The following is a 20,212-nucleotide window of genomic DNA, read 5'->3' on the forward strand; positions in this document are numbered from 1 at the left end:
TTAACAGACTGTAGTGCATCTTTCATTCATTTCAGCTGGATAAACATGTCGTTATGAAATTAAAGTCTCACCTGTAGTAACACACCACAGTTATGGCCACCAAAGTGAAGCAACACACTGTCACGGAGATCAGAAAGGCCAGCAAGTGGGCGTTCCATAACTGAGGCTCTGGATTACAATGAGATCACAGACAACAGTTTTCATCACTGATAATAAGAAACGTTTCTTCAACACCAAATCAGCATATTACAATAATTTCGGAAGGATTCCTGTGACACTGAAGACTTGAGTAATGGCTGCTGAAAATTCAGCTTGGCCATCTCAGGAATTGCATTTTAAAACATTAAAATGAAAAACAGTTATTTAAAATTGTAATATTACAATATTGCTGTTTTTACTGTATTTTTGAATGGAAGTGGATATACACACATATAGTTATTTTTTTTAGGTTCTTAAGGGACGTTCCACTTACTTCCTGGAATAGGAGGTGGAAGTGTGGGCTGAAGGTCTCTATTACAGAAATCTGTGGAACAGCACTCAATGGTCCGTCTGGGTTGAGCATTAGGAGAGTCCTGGACAACAATAACCACATTCAGTCATTCATAATGCCTCAGCACTTAAACATCTATTCTTCACTCGCCCATTTATGTATTACCTTGCACTGGAAGTGGGAGCCCTCGTACTTCATGCAGCCGGAGGTGAGGATAGCCTCGCCGTGCTCATCCTCCTCTACGATAGCAAAACACTGGCCGTTCGTCCTGTGTAAACACACAAAGACCATTTAATCACAGTGTTTGTGATTTAGATGAGCAGTTAGAGGAAGTTGAAAGTGGCTGTTGTGAGCAGTAGGTAAAGCACACGGTGTACTCACTCGCAGGTGTTGTTTGTGGCATCTTCGGGGCAGTGGATCGAGCAATAGCAGCTAAGGAAGCGGGCAGCATCCTCGGGGGCCACGGTGGACCCGTCCCCAGTCTGGGGTCTCTTTGGATCCGATCCGGGCTTGACCCCAGTGCCGTGAAGCATGTAATCTGGGTTCTGCCCACCTAGAAGGGTTGAAATAGGGGAAGTCAGATTTTTAGACCACCTAGAATGTGACTGTCTCTAATAACTTTATCATTATAGCTCAATATTTACACAAACATTGAGTCACATCATATTAATGTCACTATGAAATCAAAATAGACAATCCTTTTTTAAGGAATATTGCAGTATTTATTATAAATGATGTATTCGTGCACATCATTATTTTCTTTAAATGGGTCATGACATGAGAAATCAAACTGGCCTTGATCTTTTGATATACAAGAGGTATTTGTACCATTAAAGCATACCGTAAGCTTCAGAGCTTAAAATATCCTCCACATTATGAACAAAGCATTTATTTAATCAAGCTCCAAAAGTGGCTCGTTTTGATATTGGGGGACTTGTGACATCACACGGGCAAATGCATATGCCAGCCTCCAGGACAAAACATCGATGAATAGTTTAACATCATTGCACCCACTTGCATTCAGTTGCTTAACTTGCCTGAATCGTATTCAAGCGGTGCGTCAAAAGCAAACAGAACCCATTATAATCACCATTCTAATCACAGTTTGCAAAGAAACATTTGTTGACAGAAGTAGCAGTCAACTGTATTGGATCCGACAGCAGCTAGACTGCAAATCACATGTAAATGATTTTATATTGCTTTGTCTGTAAATGACAGCTTTTCCACATATCCATTTGTTTTTCTTGTGCAAAAAAAACTTTTTTAACATAAGTGAACCTAAAGGAACACATGAACCCTTTTAAAATTCATGTCCCCTCACAATCTTTTAATCCGAATTATCTTCCCCTGCAGTGACATCTCTTCTCTGATGATGTGTAAGAAAGAAAAAAAAAAAGAAAAGAAAAAGAAAAATTCACAGCCACAAGGACACAAATCCCCTGTTATTCTCTTCGGTCTCTGCTGAATTATACTGCAGGGAATCTAGGGATCTTAGATAAATAGGTGGGAGTGAGGAAAACAGATCACCATAGACTGTGAGTAAAAGAGGGAGATAAGGATTTAAAACGTGGACAAAGAGAGAGAGAAATTGAGATTTCTCTGTGCTGTAACCTGATCCGTCTGAGTGTGTGAGCATTTGTCGCAGACAGACAGGGTGCATATTGCCTCAGGCACAAAGACTCATGTGTTTGGTAAGTATTGCTGTGGGTGCTTCCTCTTAGAGCCCTGCTACTTGTCCTGCAGGTCTGGGCAGGCCTAAACCCAGTCAAAATAAGCCCACACTAAAACAGGCATGCTGCTGTTTAGTAAAACACCACATTCCACACCTAGGATCTCATTACTAGAGCTGTGCTTCAGACCCATCCAACGTCTTAAGACTACTTTAGACTTGCCCTACATCTCTATCTCTGAAAATTCACATAAATATTAGATAAATGGGCAGGAGACACAAATGCAAACAAGTATAAATGGCAAACTCCATCCAGTAGGAAGATCTTACCTGCTATCAGCAGAGTTACATGACAGCAACACCTCCAGCCTTATCAGCTGGGGTGGAGACCGCTAAAGTGATATACAGTCTGATAACACAAAAGTGTGGAGCCAGGACGCTTTAAACCCTGAGAGCTGATATCAGCTGGGGGAATGAAGAGGACGTGGCACAATAATATCGGAGGAAGAGAATTAACAAACCGCTTGTTAAACGTCTACAGGAGAATCACGCAATTCAGTGAATCACAATTCATAAATACATTGTTCCTGATCAGATGTTGCTTCAATACATGTCTACATTCATATTCAGTGCAATCAATGAAGAAGGAGGTCATGTCAATAATCAGAAACTCCTAAATCTGTATTTTAAGTGCAGTCACAGCTGCATCTATGTGGAAAGAAGCAATATGGAAATATGGACTATATCTGTGACAGAGAAAGTGAATAAAGGGCAGAACAGAATGGCAGAAGTAGTGGAGTGACTCTCATGAATAAATGTACAGATCATATAACACTCCAAAATCAAACAACACACACACACACACACACACACGGATTTGGATACAAATAAAATTAAGCCTTTTTGGACCTTTGAGACATTTTAATTTCCCACAAAATTTCGCATCACCTTAATTTCTGGTTTTGCATTTGAGTTTTTAGTAACACTTTAAATAATTTATTCATCTTAGTTAATGTTAATTTAAACATTTACTAATAAATTATTTAAGTCAAAAGGACCTAAGCTAATATGAACTAACAAAATATGAAATAACGTTAACAAACATTAAAAATAATCGTATTGCTTATTGTTAATGTCAGTTAATGCATTCATGTTAATGAGACCTTATTAAAAAGTGTTACAGATTCTTAAAAAAAAAATTATAAATAAATTCTCATTATATGTTCAATAAAAAAAAAATAAAAAAATAAAAACAGGAAAAACAAATACCAGAATATAATCTTTTAATTTAAACCAGCATAAAACCTGTACATAAATAATCTGCATAATTTAAATATATGAATGTATTATAATACATGAAGTATATTTTATATAATCAATGGTTATTAAAAAATCTTAATGGTCCTAAATGCAGGCTTTATTTCCTTACAGCACTTTGTAATTTCTTTCATTTTGATTGCAGGCTGAAATATGACCTGGGCATGTTTCATCATGAGATTCACCCAGGGACTTGAAATGATCTGAGCGTGAAAAAAATCATGCTCAAGCCAGGAATGAAAGTGTGCTTGACAATGCAGTGGCTATAATCAGTTTTATTGAGAGGGATCCTGGAACAGATGTGTCAAACACGATAAGATGTTACTCAACACCAAGTCAATTTGTGGAACATTGCTTACAAAAGAACGTGTCATGAAACATTCTGTTGAATGGCCTGAAGGTGAAATGGTGAGAAGTGGGATTAGAAGGGAAAGTGAAAGACCAGATTAGGAACACAAGAGACAGGATTATAGTGTGTAAATATGAGGTTGAAGACCGGGTCGAGTGGCACGAGCTCTGGAGGCTGATCAAACACTCTTGAGTCCGCTCTAGTGTGTCCTTTCTTTCTCTTTTCATGTAATACTTTGTCTCCTGGTGTATGAGTCAGTCCATTCATTATGCTGCTTTCCTGCAATAGCCAGCGATATAAATCTTCTGTTTATGTGTCATAGTTCAGTTTTTGCAGATGAGAAATGTTTATTTGAAGCCATGAAGTTGTCCCATGGCCCCCTCCATTTGGGCAAAATGCAAAATGCCCGGCTAAAGTATTTGATGTAATATCTTTGATCACTTCACAGTTTAGTCCAGGCGCCGATGCTGTCACACAGGGCCCAGTGTGATAATGGAGGTGGAAACCGGTAACATAAACATGGTAGAATAGAGACAGGAAAAAGAAAGAAAATATTGCTCTGAAATCCCTGCTCTCAGCGAGAGGCCGGTAAATTGAAGGAATGCGAACGGTGTAGTCAGAAACATAGGCTGCTTTTAAGAGCGATTGTAAAAGGCAGGCTAATCTGTTATGATGTGTTGAACCCTACACGTCCTAACAGCTACAATGCGCAGATAAGCGCGAGCTAAATTCCCGCAACCACAACAGCGGCACACAAACAACCGCAGGGCTCAGGAATGTTATCTGAGCTGAAACACATAAAACAGGTTTTGAGCCAGAAGGTTTACTAAATCAGAGCAGATGGGACTTGTTGCGCTATCTCCTCTGAAGTACCTCTGAGGCACCAAGTGATTCATTGACATTATGAAGCCACTGAATACATTTGCTCTCTTTCCCCCCTCTGCGTTTTTCCTTGGCTCGGAGAGAAGAATCTACAGAGTATCGCCGTGCTCCTACATGTGTGCTTGATTGTGGCTCGCCGTCACCGTGGAGTCTGAGGTCTGGCAGTACTCAGGCAGTAATGAGTCCTGCTGACCGCATTCTCCCAGCCTGTAGGCAGCTCAGCTCAGACTCCAGCGCCAGCCTCTTTAAGAGACACTTCGGCTCCATTTTCCATACAGTTGGCCCAAACATATACACAGGACTCTACAGTTACATGTCTAATCAGTGTAGGTGCTGTGGAGCACGCTCATGAGCCCCAAGCAACAGGTGAAGCCAATCAGAAATCTAACGGTGTAGATGGGTAAAGCAGCTTGTAGTTTATCACAGTGGCCCCAAACACATTTGTACACTTAATGACTCCAGCAGACAATGTGATTTCAGCAAGATCATTACTAAATCACATTGTACGACATGGGTCTAATAAACTTGGGTATGTCATGTATGTAGCCTGTACGACGATGACACCTATTGAATCGTAGGCTACGACACAAGTTAGTATAGAAGAATAAAGCATCAGCATGCACTAGTGGTAAACAAACAGAGCAAGATGAATAGCATTTTGGCAATTATGGTTTTTATGTGCGCTGAAAAAAAGAGGAAGCGAAAGAGGCGGAATATGGACGCTAGGTAAAAGAGGCAAACTTGGCATGCCAATTTTGCAAATGGATCTTGAGGTAAGTTTTAGCTCCATGTCTTGTTGACCAATACGTCATTTCATGTAGCATTTTTATTTGCTAGTCAGTAAACACTGTGAGATGATTATGCTAAATTTCTGACACTTTCAGAAAATGATCGCTGGCTATCTTTGGTCGCAAGACCGTGACAACGTCTGTATTTGAACCTCTCTCACGGTACAATGTAGGACCACCGTTTAGGAGCCACGATCACAGAAGTCACTACAATTGGTCATCTTGTCTGGGAAAACCCTAAAAATCATACAATGTGTTCCGGTCACACTTAAAAAGGTCTGAATGCCATTGCATGAAATATTAAACCAAGAGACAAGAACAAAAAAGATGCTTACACAAACTAACTTTTCTGAGCAAGTTTGTAGTAGTACAACCAAAAAGTAAAATTATGTCATCGTTTGCCAATATCATTCCGAATCCAAACCTGTATGAATTTCTTCTGTGGAACAGTGGAACACAAAAGATTTTCTTTTTCTTTTCCTGTCCTTACAATGAAAGTCAGTGGGAACCAATGTTGTGACCCCACTGACTTCAATTAAATGGACAGAAACAGCTGAAATATTCTTTAAAATATCTTCTTTTGTGGTGTCAAGGTAATTTTTCATGGACGTTTTCCAGTCAGTTTCCCACGTTCAAAAATGCATCCTAACAGAATAACTACTGGTGTAGTCCTTCATATTAACTGTTCCACAAAACCCAACAACCAGAAAGTGTCTAAGACAATGTCTTGACTGAAAAGTGTGCTATACATCTAAACAGAAGCCACCGATTTCTCTAATGCAATGGCTTTTTTGTAATATGGTAGTGTCTATATCCTTTTTAGGGCCCACTATATCATGACATTGTGTTGCTTGAAGACTTTGTCTGCATAAGATGAGGCAGTAGCTGAAGCTTTAACTCGCGGGTAAACATCTGTGGTTTGACCCTATTAAAGCAAAGGGTAGAGTAGGCAGCTCAGAGTCACTATTGAAGCTGTAATGGGAGGCTGGTCAAGAGGCGAGAGGAGAATACGAGTGCTTCACAGACTTCACACACCTTGATGAACAGACTCTGCTAAATGCGTCTGGTTTCTGTAAAGTACAAAAGTGACAAAAGATTGCAAAGAAGCTGTTCTGCAAGTAAATTTTAAAAGTACAGACCGAAAAGCAGCACACTTTGTGGAGAAATGACATAAAACCGATCAGTCTGCATGTGTTCTCGGTGGTGTAGCTATTATTTCTCAGCACTGCAGTAAGACTTAACAGGAAATGATGCAACGAGCCAGCCAAGTCTCTACGAGGGCGTTTGGCTCACAAGCCTATAATCAAGACACTAGTCCTCATGACAGTCTCAGAGTGTCTGCAGCAGAAACGTAGGAGAGGGTAAATAAAAACACAAAAATCCTCCAAGATGTCCTTGTTCCAAAATACATCACTGGGTATCCATTAGATACATCAAAATAACATGTGAATCATGTCCCCTTGAGGGATGACATGTAGGAGGTTTGCCCTTCTGTGAGAGGCTTAAATATTAGAGACATTTATTTATTTAATCCCTACACCGGTTATTCATTAAATTATGTACATGTATACAACAAAAAGTAACCGAACAATGAGGAAAGGCCAGGCTGTAGGTTGTGGGCTGGCAGGAGCGACTTAAGCTTTAAGTGGCCGTTAACCTGAACCTGCCATTATTATTTATTTACTTTCATCTCTTTAATAACGATCATTATAATTATCACATGGGCTCCCATTTCAGGGCCAAATCCCCCAACACATAATAATCCAACACTATTTGAACACCAGCTTGTTAAAAATGGAATGAGGGGAAAGAAAAAAAGGGAACATGTGGAAAACAACGGCCTGCCTGACACAGACCAATAAAGTTGGATGCCTTTATGAAAGTAAAGCTCTAATGGGCATGGAGACACCTCTAGAGCCAAGTACCCAACAGCAAGCTGTAAAAAGTGAGAGTTCAGAACGCCTTTAACAGGCCCCTGTGCCGTACCGCTGAACATATGTTCGCTAGAGTGCACGCATGTCAGCGTACAGGAGCTCAACGTAGTCCTCTATTCAAATGCTTCAGAACCTGTGGTCTACAAAAACAAGAAAAAGCACAGTGACTCACACCAGCACAGGCCTTCATTGTCAGACAGTAATGGTTATTTCCTGGAGAGCAGCACGCATTTGGCATATTTAGCTTACTACCTGTCAGCCAGTGCAATGCCGGAAATAGTTAAAGTGTCAGGGAAACTCACAGCATCGACAATAGACTCAACAAGCTTCCTGTAGTAGGACCCGGGCGGGCGGCCCAGCGTGGTATACAGTGCAGGATGGGAAATGAGGGCACAGGAACACTGAATCAAGTGATTTATTCAAAGCTAATATTAATAAGCATGTTGTGGCCATCAACCAATAAAAGCTTACAACAAAAAATGTAATTGTATTAAATGCTACAAGTAAAATTAGACATAACTACAATTTGAGATTTGCTTAATATTTATTCTCACAATCTCTGAGAATTTACTGTATAAATAAAAATGCCTCAATTTGATGTTATATTTCAGCCTACTTGGGTTTCTATATTTTCTATAACTATAACGTCCTGCCGTTTTCCTGTCCTATGGGGCTCAACCTATAAGTGCTCAACCTCACCTTCTCCAATGAAGGCAGAAAATTCCATAGTTCATTTATTAGTTCAAGCCTGTGTTAAATGTGTTGAATGACATGACATTTCTCAGAAGAACATGCCGCCATATTCAGTCAGGAGAGATTATTCTGTGTCAGACGTTGACCTGCCCTCAGATCAGCTTTCACAAAGAAGAGGGGGAAAAAAAAAACTACAAAACACGCTCAGCAGCATTCATCTACAGTTCAATTCTCACTCTGTCTTGTTCTCATTGACACTCTAGACTCCCTCCCCATTTAACAGGAACCTTTGCAATGACCGAGGGTAGTTACCCTTTGTTTTAAAGGCTCTGGTTGACTTTATGAGTGAGAGAAATTGCTGCCAGCAGCCAGCACCCATTTCTTCTTTTGTTCCTTTACAGGGAGGGGAACACCAGAAGGAAGAATATATTTAAAAAGAACCTAACAAGCAGACAGTGACCACTCCAAACAATTGTAAGGTTAAAACTGTGTCAGTGCAGTGAAAAAAAAAAAAAACTTTTAAACTGTTGTACCAAAAAAACAGAGGGAAATCTCCCACCCCAGAGACTTCAATTTGCCTTGGTCATTTCCTTTTGTATACAATATTACGAGCTTAACTCTAAAAGGAGGTAGTGGGGTTGTGAGCTTTGACAGTAATTTAAACTTCCTAATCTCTTTCGATCTGTTTTTTATTTTCTTAACAGACTCCGTAGAGGCGTAACTGTAACTCTAATTCTTGATCGGAGGAAAAAGCTCTCTCAGTCTCTCCCATGGCTTTCATGTTGCTAAGAATAGACAGCGTTTATGACTCGAAGATATCATTCCCTGGAATAGAAAGGCAAATAAACTTCAAAGAACTAAACAGATAGTAAGACCTTATGACATAAGTGGGCAACTCTGAGATACTCAAGAGTCAAATGTAAACAATGAATCTACTGTTTTTAAGCAACAAGGATAGTCCACTGCAAAATTGCTGAGTGTTGTTTTGTAGCCTGAAAAAACTTGTTGACTGCATAGCAAAATATTACGTAACTAAGTGTGCTTTGACTCATAGCTAGGCTCACATGGAATCTGTGTATACAAATATACACAGTACACGGCACTGTTCTCAACAGAACTGCACCCATCACAGACAAAGTTTTGCATTTGCACATCACCACAATCTTTATTTATTGAATATTCTGGCTTACTTTTTAAGCTTTCAGCTATAGGCCTAGATAAACATCAGGTAATTTTAGACAGTGTCTATAGCAATTTGTCTGTCTACAAAACGACAACCACCAAAAACTCTGATTAAAGGTACACTATGTAACTTTTTTTGTTTCAAATTAACAATATGTAAATAATGAGTCAATACATCATCAATCCTTTTTCCAAAATGTGTTTTTGTCTTACCCTGATTCCCTAATCAGGTAACTAAGCCTGTTATACGTTTTTATATTTTAGAGCAGGATGGTTTTCGCAGGAAATTGCGAACATACGTCACTCGCCTGTGCGTGTCTCGTCATATCTGTAAATAGAGAAAAGTTGCTACGGCTACTTTGACGCATGTATAGCATGAGAGTGGCATAGATTAGTTGTCACAACAAGTGAGAAAGACCTCTGGGGAATCACCTGTTTAAAAAAAAAGCCGAACAGAGAAGCTCATGGTTGCAAAAAGAGAACGCAACAGAGTTTATCTGTGTGCTGCACATTTTACGGAGGACAGCTTTGTCAGGACAATCAGTTGTTTATGGATCACAACATGTAAGTATGATTTATTACGTGTTGTTTTGCTATTTATTAACAGATCCAATTAAAAGTTCTATGTTATTGCCACGATGTAAACAAAGGGCAAAGTTGTTTGGCTCCGCTAGCCTGCTAGCTAACATTACAATGTTGATGTAGTGTTTAGCTACGAGGCTCTCACTTTTGTAAGACTGTTCACTGATCCTTAGGAACTTTCCACTCTGAAAAGTCCTGTAAAATCTGTGCTTGCAAAGGTTTTGCACGATCATTTTGTTCGAAAATTTTTCCAGGGTCTGAATCGGGCTCGAACTGGTATGGGAAAATGCCATTGTTAATGTTTAACACGCTCCAAGCAGTTCGCCAATCACAACACACTGGGCCAGCTAACCTATCAGAGCACATTTCATATTTCAGAGGGGCTTCATCGAAACAGGAACTTAACAGAGCATCTGAGACAAACTTTAAAGAGAGGTGATGCAATAATATAAAATATGTGAAAAAATAATGCTGAAGACTGGAGTGATGGCTGTTGAAAATTCAGCTTTGAACCATAAGTTACATTTGAAGATATACTTAAATAGAAAATAGTTATTATTATATATTGTAATATTTCATAATATTACTATTTTCCTGTAATTTTGATCAAATAAATGCATCCTTGTTGAGCATAAGAAACCTCTTTCAAAAAACATTTAAACTGTACCTGTTTTTTCCCCTTATTTGATCATTTATCAACCTAATTTACCATATCTAAACCAATTTTGCATAATACCCCCATTTTGAAGAAATTCAAAATAAAATAAAACATTTTCCATAGATCATAGCTAGTTTTTTGTGCTTTGCTCAAACACTTCAACACTAATTCAATTCAACCTACAACTGCCTTCATTAACACGCTAGTGTAAAACCCTATAGGAAAAACAGCATTCACCTAAAATACACACATCTACAATCTTGCCCATTGACACCCTCTTCCCCCAACCCTCTCCTTAACATATAAAAACACTCACAATTTCAAACCAATCACCCAAACCATTGTTTCTATGCACAGTCAAATGTGACCCCAATGGCCTCTCCACACACCCAAAGATGTGTATTCTCCAATACAATCACTGCTGAGTAAATGAATGAACTACCTAAAGACTACATGAATGCCACACAACAGTCTCTAACGGGGGCCATTACATTCTGATAATGCGAGTCATTTGAGAGAAAAGAAGTGTGCAGTCCCTCATGTCTGCATTTACCTGAAATGGAGACAAAGTCTCCATTACTGCAGAACCATATGAGAGAAGATCATAAGGGCATCAAATCAATAAAATTAAATAATGTAATTCAGATGAATATCTTGGCAGATAGTGTTTGTTCGCTAATGCATCGCAAATGTGAAGAGACGGACTCTTTCGGGGCCTGATGAGAATAAAAAGTGATGCCATTATCCTGCTATGTTTTTAAAGGCCACCATCCATTAAAACAGGCAGTGAGGCTTCTGCAAACACTGGGTCTCATCCAAATACGGCAAAATCAATTCTCCTGCTGGTTTGTATTATAAATTGCTGCTGCATTTCTATTGTACATCCAGATGAAACAAAACAGATGACCCTTTTAGTCATCTCCAGTTTTCGCCTTCTTCCCTCACTCAAACGAAACCAAACAAAAAACACATTTTTGTTTACTATAGGTGTTTGCGATTCAAAACAGACACTCTCTGCATCTACTGTCATCTGCATGGGCCACTGAGAAGGAAGAAATGATCAAGTGTAGACACTTTACAATAATCAAACTGTCTTACCCTCAGCTGGCAGTGAGAGGAGGACGGCAGCTCCCAAAACGGCAAATAAGACGACCATGGAGGTGCTTTTCATGATGTTGGCTTGATGTTGGCTACAAAGCTGTATGGCTGTCTTGGTTGTGTCGTACTCTGCCACTTTTAAGACAACGAAGTGACCAATTAGCGATGAACGCGAGTAGACTGAAGAAGAGTATGCTAGCGTGATGAAGACTTCAAGGCCTCTTTACAGCTTCCTCTTGTTTAAGACCCTGTAATGAAGAGAGAGGAACACTTATTAATATTTCAGATCCATCATCGTGACATGTTTCCTTCCACAGTGCCAGAAAGCAAGCAAGCAAGAAAGGACAGAGGTGGTATTAAAATTCCTTTGCACTTCCATCTTAGCATTGTGACGTGAGAGCGTGACCCCTGACCCTGTATCAGAGTGGAGATGTGGAATGGCGGCTCTCAAGTCTTGGAAGGCTGCCTAAAGGGAAAGTCCACCCAAAACTGAAAATTCTGTCATCATTTACTCACTCATTTTGTTCTAAACCTTTCTTCTGTGGAATTCAAAAGAAGATAGTTTGAGAAAGTGCTGTTTTGTCCATCTAATGGAAGCCAATGGTCATCAGAACTGTTACCAACACTCCTCGAAATATCTTCTTTTGTAACATTCAAGTTTGGAACAAAATGGGGGTGAGTAAATGACAAATCATGACAGAATTTAAATTTTTTGGGGGGTAAACTATCCCTTTAAGGAGTGTCCCTTTCAAATGGCTGGTGTTGGGTTCTGTCCAGCGTTAATAACATAATGTGTCTGCTCTCTCTTAGCTCCTGCTTGTCTCGATGCAATTAGTGGCTCCCAGAGGCTCTGCAGGACTGGGGGCCTGAATTAACAGGCACAGAGAGGGGGCCGGTGTCTGTCACTTTTCATTTGGCCAAGGGGGACAAAGAGCCCCGACCTGCGCCCTACTTTTCACACTTCCCTGACTCCTGGGTAATGGGGAAACAAAAGGCGGGGCTCCCCTGGCTCACTGGGACCCCTTAAGAAAGACTGGATCCCTCTCCACACAGGACCACAGGGCAAGGGATGGAGAGATACGACCTGCAACAGGTTAACAACTTAACCCATCTCTGGTATAAAAAAAAAAAAGAAGCCAGTTCACAGGGAGTACAATTAATGTACACAAAGGCTTTTCTTCTTAGCAAACAAGAAAAAACAATGACACAAAAGAGAATGTTTAATAAATGCAATTCTTTATCAAAAATATTTTCAAACTTTTTAATAATAGTTTAAAAAGTAAAAACTTTTGTAATAAACTTTTGTATTTTGGAAATTCATAAATTGAAAATAAACATCTAAATCTTTTTGAGGAAATAAACCCTTCAAATCTGCCTATTCAGTTTGTGTTGTGTAGATTTTTTCTCCATATTAAGAGTTTTTCCACACAATGCTTTCAGTTCTGTGATTGGTGGTCCAGCTTTATAATTACAGAGGGCCAAGCAACAGCAAAATGGTCATTGCTTTAGTCTATTTAAAAGATATATTCATTTGAATGAAGTAAAAAATAATTTGAATGCCATCATTGGATGAATCAGCATTTGTGAATAACTCTTTTAAATTAATGATTTAATGACTGATTTTTTAAACACTCACTTGTCGCAAACTCCTGCCGTAACGATAAGCAATACAATACATATTATTGTCAAAATACTTGTAAAAAAATTAATTACCCTTATTTTGATAAATACTGTGTTTATACCCAAACTATAAACTTTTATCCTGTTTTATTTAAATGTTTGTAACACATAAATAACGTTAATGTGTGGTTGAAAACACTGTTTGTGAAGCTGCTTCATACTGTACATTTAAACGGCAGCTGCTCTCTCCGGATCAGCGGTAGCGCGAACGCAGATTTGAATGTTGCAGTGTGATGATCGCACTTTCAAAGGTTAACCAAAGTCTTTGTTTTAAACAGTTTCACATCGCTAGCGTCACCGAAGCGTGAACAGCACGTGTTTTTTCACTGTCCATATCAATGAATGAGAGCGTTCATATCAGAAGCGTGATGGCCGAAGGCCTCTCACGGTGCGTGTCTACTGGCGTGGAGCAGAGCAAGCATTTTCAATCCATTCCTACAGAAGTTGAACTTTACGCGATGTGCTGGGATTTATTTTCAAGGAATTAGTGTCTGTTAATGGCCGTTGCTACTATAACATCTTCAGCTAGTCAGCTAAAGATCCTTTCCATCTAAACTGTTTATATCTTAAGCTTAGTAGTGAATGTTTTATGAGCAGTAGGATAACCATATTCATCCGCACAGTCATGCAGAGCCGAAGCACAACCAAAACAATGTTCTTCCGCAAAATGCATGCATTTTGCTAGAGGGCCAAAATGTTACATAGTGTACCTCTAAAGCCTGTAAACAACCAGAATCCCTTTGTAGTTTCACCATAGGAGAGATAAAGGCCAAAGACTAGTAAAAGAATGCCAGGACTAGTCAGTGCGGAAAGCTTCAGGGCCTGAGGACAGGAAGTGTGCTTAAGGAGAAAGAACAATCCTATCTTGAGGCCCCTGACACTTACATTTGTCAGCAAGATCATTCCCATCACAGTCACAGCACACAAATAATATAGCATAAAGAAGAAAAAAGAAAAAGAAAAAAATGAATAGCTCATAAAAACAAATCTCATGTTTCAGAAATGATTTAAATGATTTCCAATCCAAATCACATAAAGGCATGGTTTGGAAAATCAATTTGCTCTAGTTAAGAACTACTAGAATTACTACCAATGTGGTAGTACAATAACAGAGTTTGAAAACTGGCACAAAGCAAATCCCTGCAGCAGATGGACCACTATTAAATCAGAAGGCAAAGATGCCATGGAGTTGTGCAGCCAAATTGCATAATTTATAGTCTCACTGAGCATTCTTTCAGAGGAAAGCTCCTCATTAATTTCCTTTGAATGGATGAAAGACCAGAGAGATGGGGGTAAAGGTAAAGCAACTGTAGCCACCATATAGAATGACCACACCTTATAGCAAATCACTGAGGCATGGCGTGTGGTTTCTGGGAAGGCATTCCCACAGTCGTCAATCATATGATGCTTGAAAGGGAAGTCACTGTGGAGACAGAAATCTGAGGAAGAACAGAGCGAGCTGTGTCACTCGTTTCCCTAAAGATAATGCTGCTTTGACAGGGCCTTTGAATATCTTTGTTTTTCCAGCTAAGTCCATTTCATAGAATAAATGGATAACCACAAGACGCCAAACATCCCCTTTCAGACAGGTTTTGGAAAGGCAGGTGAGATGAACAACTAAAGGGATCACCCGAGATCCTGTTAAGTCTGTGGTCTTGATCGGTGCACACTGAAGAAATGCATTCAAACCCAGAGCCTTACATGAAAACAAAAACCACAGAGCAAAAGAACAGGAAAAGAACATGGACAATTCACTTAATATTTAAAAAAAAATTAACTTTATATATTATGGTTATATTATAACTTTTTAAACATTATTAAAGGAGCATTCGATGATGATAAAAGTAATCTAAATTGAAAAAACAGGTTAAATGAGTATACACAATTCAGTAACCAATATCGACCTATAGTGAAAAAAAACCCTCTAATATCAGCAGATAACCAATATGGTACTGATTTATAAAGCATATGTAATGATAATCTCTTAAAAGCAATGGCAAAAGTACATCACCAAAACTGTGCTAGTAATGATAACAGAACTGAAATGCATCCATTTCTATACAGTCTTCAGAAAAACCCTCTCATCACAGCACACGCAAACAACAACACAAACATGCTTTTCACCAACGCCAGCCATGCTCTCTAACTTGTAGATTGAGTAAATGTGGTATGTGGATATGTGTGCTGGCATGCGTTTCCCTGGCCCCTCCTGGGGGCCCCTCCTTACAGGCAGCTCTTGCCTCTCAAGTCACGCCGGCCAGCAGGGAGAGCAGACTTCCTGGCTCCACTCTCATTGTTTGCTTGGCTGCTTCTGAGGCTCATCCAAGGCTGGATTACCATAAGAATACTGAAACGTTCCTGCAGAGCACTCCCCTACCAAACCTCCTGCTGCACTTCTTCTCTCCTGTCCTCCTCCCCCTCTCTGCCCTCCTCTATCTATCATTCCCTGTAGTCCTCTTCCAATATCTCAGTCACGCTCTGCTACCAGCACAGCCCTCTCACAGCCTGCCTTCAGTTTCTCTCCACACCTACAGCCAGTCTTTGGTTTGTATACTGGATGTTGAACAACCCTCAAGAGACACACAACACTCTAATGGAAATATAAAAGGGGGTTATTAGGTACAACTTACTGTATCTGCCTTGATACCCAAAAAAAGTGCAGGTGGGTAAAAATGAATCTTTTTGTGGGTACATCTACAAAAGAGAAATCGAGTGGAAAGTGCAGAAAGTTGAAAGGATGGAAACGAGGGCGGAGGTTTGTGGCAACAGACGCAGGGCTCTATCCAGACAGTCGTGGGTTCAAGAACACACTGATGATGGTGTGCGTAGTCTATTGAGGTCGTGTTGCTCTACCAATCACCCACGTGGAGTTGGTAGTTGGTTTTTACTACTGAGTGTCTAGATGAAACAGAACTACATATCTATTCATGTTGGCTGACACACAATACCAGTCTACAGTTTGCAAACACTTACTCATTCTATATTGTTAGCAATTTATTTTATTTTTTTACATTTTATTGTAACAGCAAAATCATCATAAATACACAACATTAAAATATATATCATTTTAACAGAAAAATACTTTAACTTAGTTTTAATATACACAAATAACACCGATACAACTTATTAAAATAGGAAAAAAATTATTTGATGAGTTTTCTTTTTCAGTACACAAATGTAACAAAATTACAATCCACTTTTCCTCTTCGTAGGAAAAAGAGTAGGCTAAGTCCAACTCCCATCGATCCATATGTCTAGACGAGTACTAGACTACAAGCTGCGCTGAGACTGACCGCTTCCAGAGAGACCCATTTCTCTAGTCTCACTTCAACACCAGTGGGAATGCTGCTAATGCTAGCATCTCATTCCAACACAATGTAATTTTACAAACATAAGATTTCCTCACATGGAAGACACACTTTTCTAAAAGTAAGTAAACATGTCTGAGAGAAGTTGTGTTAATGGTGGCTCAGATTTACTGCTGTAAACACTCTCTGTTTGGACTTACAAGCCCTGGGCAGATCCTGGGAAACTTGCGCAGAGGCTGCTGTGGGTTCAGAAGACGGCTAGATTCATTCTAGTCTGTAATTACAACATTGAGCTGAAAATAAGGCTTTGTTTAAGCAGATGCACACGCTCCAGCACATTCCACGACCAATGTAGCCTAGCTCTCCATAGAGGGCTTCACGTCACTGAGACATATGGTAGGGTGGTCCAGTTCTGGACAACACACCAGAACGCCCATGCTCAGTTCAACAATCACAGATCAGCTCTGCTGGAAATTAGACAGAATTGAACAAAATAATGTCCTGCATTACATTGTTACACTCCTATACAAAATATGGGGTCAGTAAGATTTTGTACGAGAATTAATACTTTTATTTAGCATGAATGAACGCATTAAATTATTCAAAAGTGACAATAAAAACATTTAGATACAGATTATATATAAAATGTATCCTATAAAATGCTGTTCTTTTGAACTTTACATTAATAAAAATAAAAATAAAGCAGCATCATTGTTGAACATTTTTCTAAATTGATAAGAAATGGAGAAAACAAATCTCACTGACCCAAGCTTTTACAAGTAGAAACACTGAATACTTCCAAACTGAAAAGACTTGTGGGGCTAGAAGAAACTGCAGGAGCCACAAGCATGTGTACTTCTCTTAGTACTTAGGACGATTTTTGATTCAGAAAGTTATGTTCTCTACCCCGGGATGGTCACCTGAGTTCCCTAATCTACACGTCTTATGAGTGTGAAATCCTGTCTGACAGATCACAGACCACAGTGTGGACCTGTGCAAGCCAATTCCTTTTGGACACGGAGAACAAAATCCATTTTACTAAGTGGCTAGTCCCACTGTGTATAGAAACACATGTCATCCAGCAGGCAACTGAATGTGACATTGCCCCCTTCCCCAAAAACACTAAGTGCAAATTGTTTTGAGCTGAAGGACGTTGCCCTGATGAGCAAAGCATAAAAGTGCACTTCATGCAGGGGTCTCCGATGTCTCCAATTCTCTAGGCAGGACGCTTAATGGCTGCGGCAGGAGGTTCCTCTGTATCAAACAGATCATTTTCACACTCTGCAGAGCTCGTGCTGCCAGAATGTCTGTTCCTGCATCAGCTTACAAATCAAGATGTCTGCCACAAGTTGTTTAAAAGGATGCTATTTTTTCTTTCTTATCCACATAGATTGGAGAGACATACTATGGCACTGCTGAAGATCTTTTTTTCTTATCGCTGTGGGGTGATGGTTGTTTTCAAGCACCAAGGTTTGAGTTGTTTTTTCTCAAAAGGCATTGGGGCATGACACAGAAATGAAAGAGGTGCTGTATTTTCCATTACCTTCTCACAAATGTCATGGCCGTGGGATGATAAAGAGGTTTTATCATCTGTGGCAAGCTTTCTTCCTGCCTGAGATCTTCCTGCCCCATAGAGGGAGTTTGGTATAAGCGGAAAACGTCAGCTTGAGGCTTCTGGGATGGTTCATGTACACAACAAGTCCAGAGTATCCGAATTAAAGCAAGCACATTTTTAAGAAAACTCCATGCTTTTAAAGTGATAGTCCAACCACAAACGAAACTTCTCTTATCATTTGCTCATGTCATTTCAAACCTGTATGGCTTACTTTATTCTATGACAAAAGAAGTTTCAGCAGTTTTTGGTCATACAATGAAAGTCAATGGGGTCCAAAAAAACAACAATGACCCCCACTGACTTTCATTGTATAGAATCTTCAGGATATTCTTTTGTGTCCACAGAGGAAAGTAAGTCATAAAGGTTTGGAACGAAATGAGGATGAGTAAATGATGACAGAATTTCCAGTTTGGATAAACTAACTAAGCCTTTGATCCAATGAACTTCTCCTATATTTTCCAAAATGCTGCAACATAAATAGGCCAATCTGTTAAACTACTAAATGTCTGTCATTTTACAACTTCATATTGAGTTTACCTAATTACAGCAGCAGGAAGAGCAGTAAAAGCCTTTGTTCCAGTTAAAGAGTGACATCTGGACACTTTGATCCCAGATCCAACAATCAGTTTGTTTACATTCGCTTTAAAAAGTTCGATTTTAGTCGGAATAAAACAATATTCTGTCATTTTAAAATGTAAACCATTTAGTCTAACTGAATTCATGCCAGTCTGTTTATTTTTTGTGAAGTTGCACTTGCATGTACGACCCTGTGCACCGTCTATATACGAGTATTGACCATGTGTTATGGACAGGCTGCTAGCGATGCACTGATTCATCATGTGGCTTTCTATTGTGCCACATGTATTATTATGATGGTGGTTATCTGTACATTTTAAGGTAAAAAGGCAGATTTTGGTCATTAAGTAGGTATATTAACATCATATCCCTTGATGAAATATAGCCTATGGTTATAAGTTGTAAAATATACATGCATCCTGTATATATTTTTCACTGTAAAATTCAGATACGTATATAAATAGGTCAAAACACACAGACAGACCACATAAAACAGGTGGTAAAAGTATTACAAACAAAAACCAGAGTTAGTTGACAATGTCACTTTCCATTATGCTTCATGTGCATGTTTGAAAGTTTTCCTGCTTCTGCTTTCTGCAAATGTTCAACTGCATATATGAAATATTCCATGCCCCATCTCAATGTAACTTAGTTATATGTGTGTGGTCTCTGTGTTAGTGTAAGTCAGTACAAGAACGGATTTGTCTGAGCAATTGTATGGGAATCTCAGGCAGTGTGAGTGCAGTTTATGAATTCCAAATTGTACGGCAACAGGGCAGTGTGTTTGCCCAGAAACCACAGTAACGAAGAGGCTGGAGAAACGCGCTGGAAAACTTTAGAGCTGCCCACAGGCGAAGGCCCTGTTTAAAGTCTGGCAGATCACACGGCCTCGTTCAGCTCCACATCCTTTGCAAACATGTGGCTGCAATTGAGTGGAACAGCCCCTCCCTCCAGCTATCCATCCCAGCAGCCCCATGTAAACATCCCAGGTCCATACAACTCACTACATCACAGACTGATTGACCCATGCCTCAAAGCGACATCTAAACTCGTACTACAGTCTAATCAAAAGTAAAGCCCATATGTACCTGAGAAAATCCCAACAGTGATCCAGTCTATGTGGCGGTATGGAGTTCTGCATGTAAACACGGTCATCATATGTCGTGGGTCATTAATGCGGGGGGAACGGTGAAGGTGGGCTGCAGGGGGATCTGGTCTCTGACAGACCAATCAAGCGCCAATAATTATGAGACAGGAAACCCGCTGATTGTGTAGGTCTGTCTCAGGGACAGGGTTAAGGGTTAATCTCTTGGCTTCGGTAATCAAGGTTGTTGTACGCTCCTTCTCTCCCTACGAAAATACAGCCAAAGTTGGAGGAAGTAAAGAAAAAC

The 20,212-nt window shown here is 39.6% G+C and overlaps 1 protein-coding gene across 1 annotated transcript in view; it reads right to left on the reverse strand.

Moving 5' to 3' along the window:
- bmpr1ab (bone morphogenetic protein receptor, type IAb) overlaps positions 1-20,212 on the reverse strand; it is a 33,386-nt gene that overhangs the window by 4,131 nt on the left and 9,043 nt on the right. The window contains exons 3-7 of the mRNA XM_084433464.1: positions 11,643-11,890; positions 872-1,043; positions 656-758; positions 473-572; positions 72-168 (exon numbers count right to left, since the gene is read on the reverse strand). Of these exons, the coding sequence (XP_084289590.1) occupies positions 72-168; positions 473-572; positions 656-758; positions 872-1,043; positions 11,643-11,715 (545 nt within the window). The 5' untranslated portion in view covers positions 11,716-11,890. The remainder of the gene's footprint in view (positions 1-71; positions 169-472; positions 573-655; positions 759-871; positions 1,044-11,642; positions 11,891-20,212) is intronic.

Source organism: Rutilus rutilus (genome assembly GCF_951802725.1).
Source record: "Rutilus rutilus genome assembly, chromosome: 16".
In the NCBI taxonomy this organism is placed as follows: Eukaryota; Metazoa; Chordata; class Actinopteri; order Cypriniformes; family Leuciscidae; genus Rutilus; species Rutilus rutilus.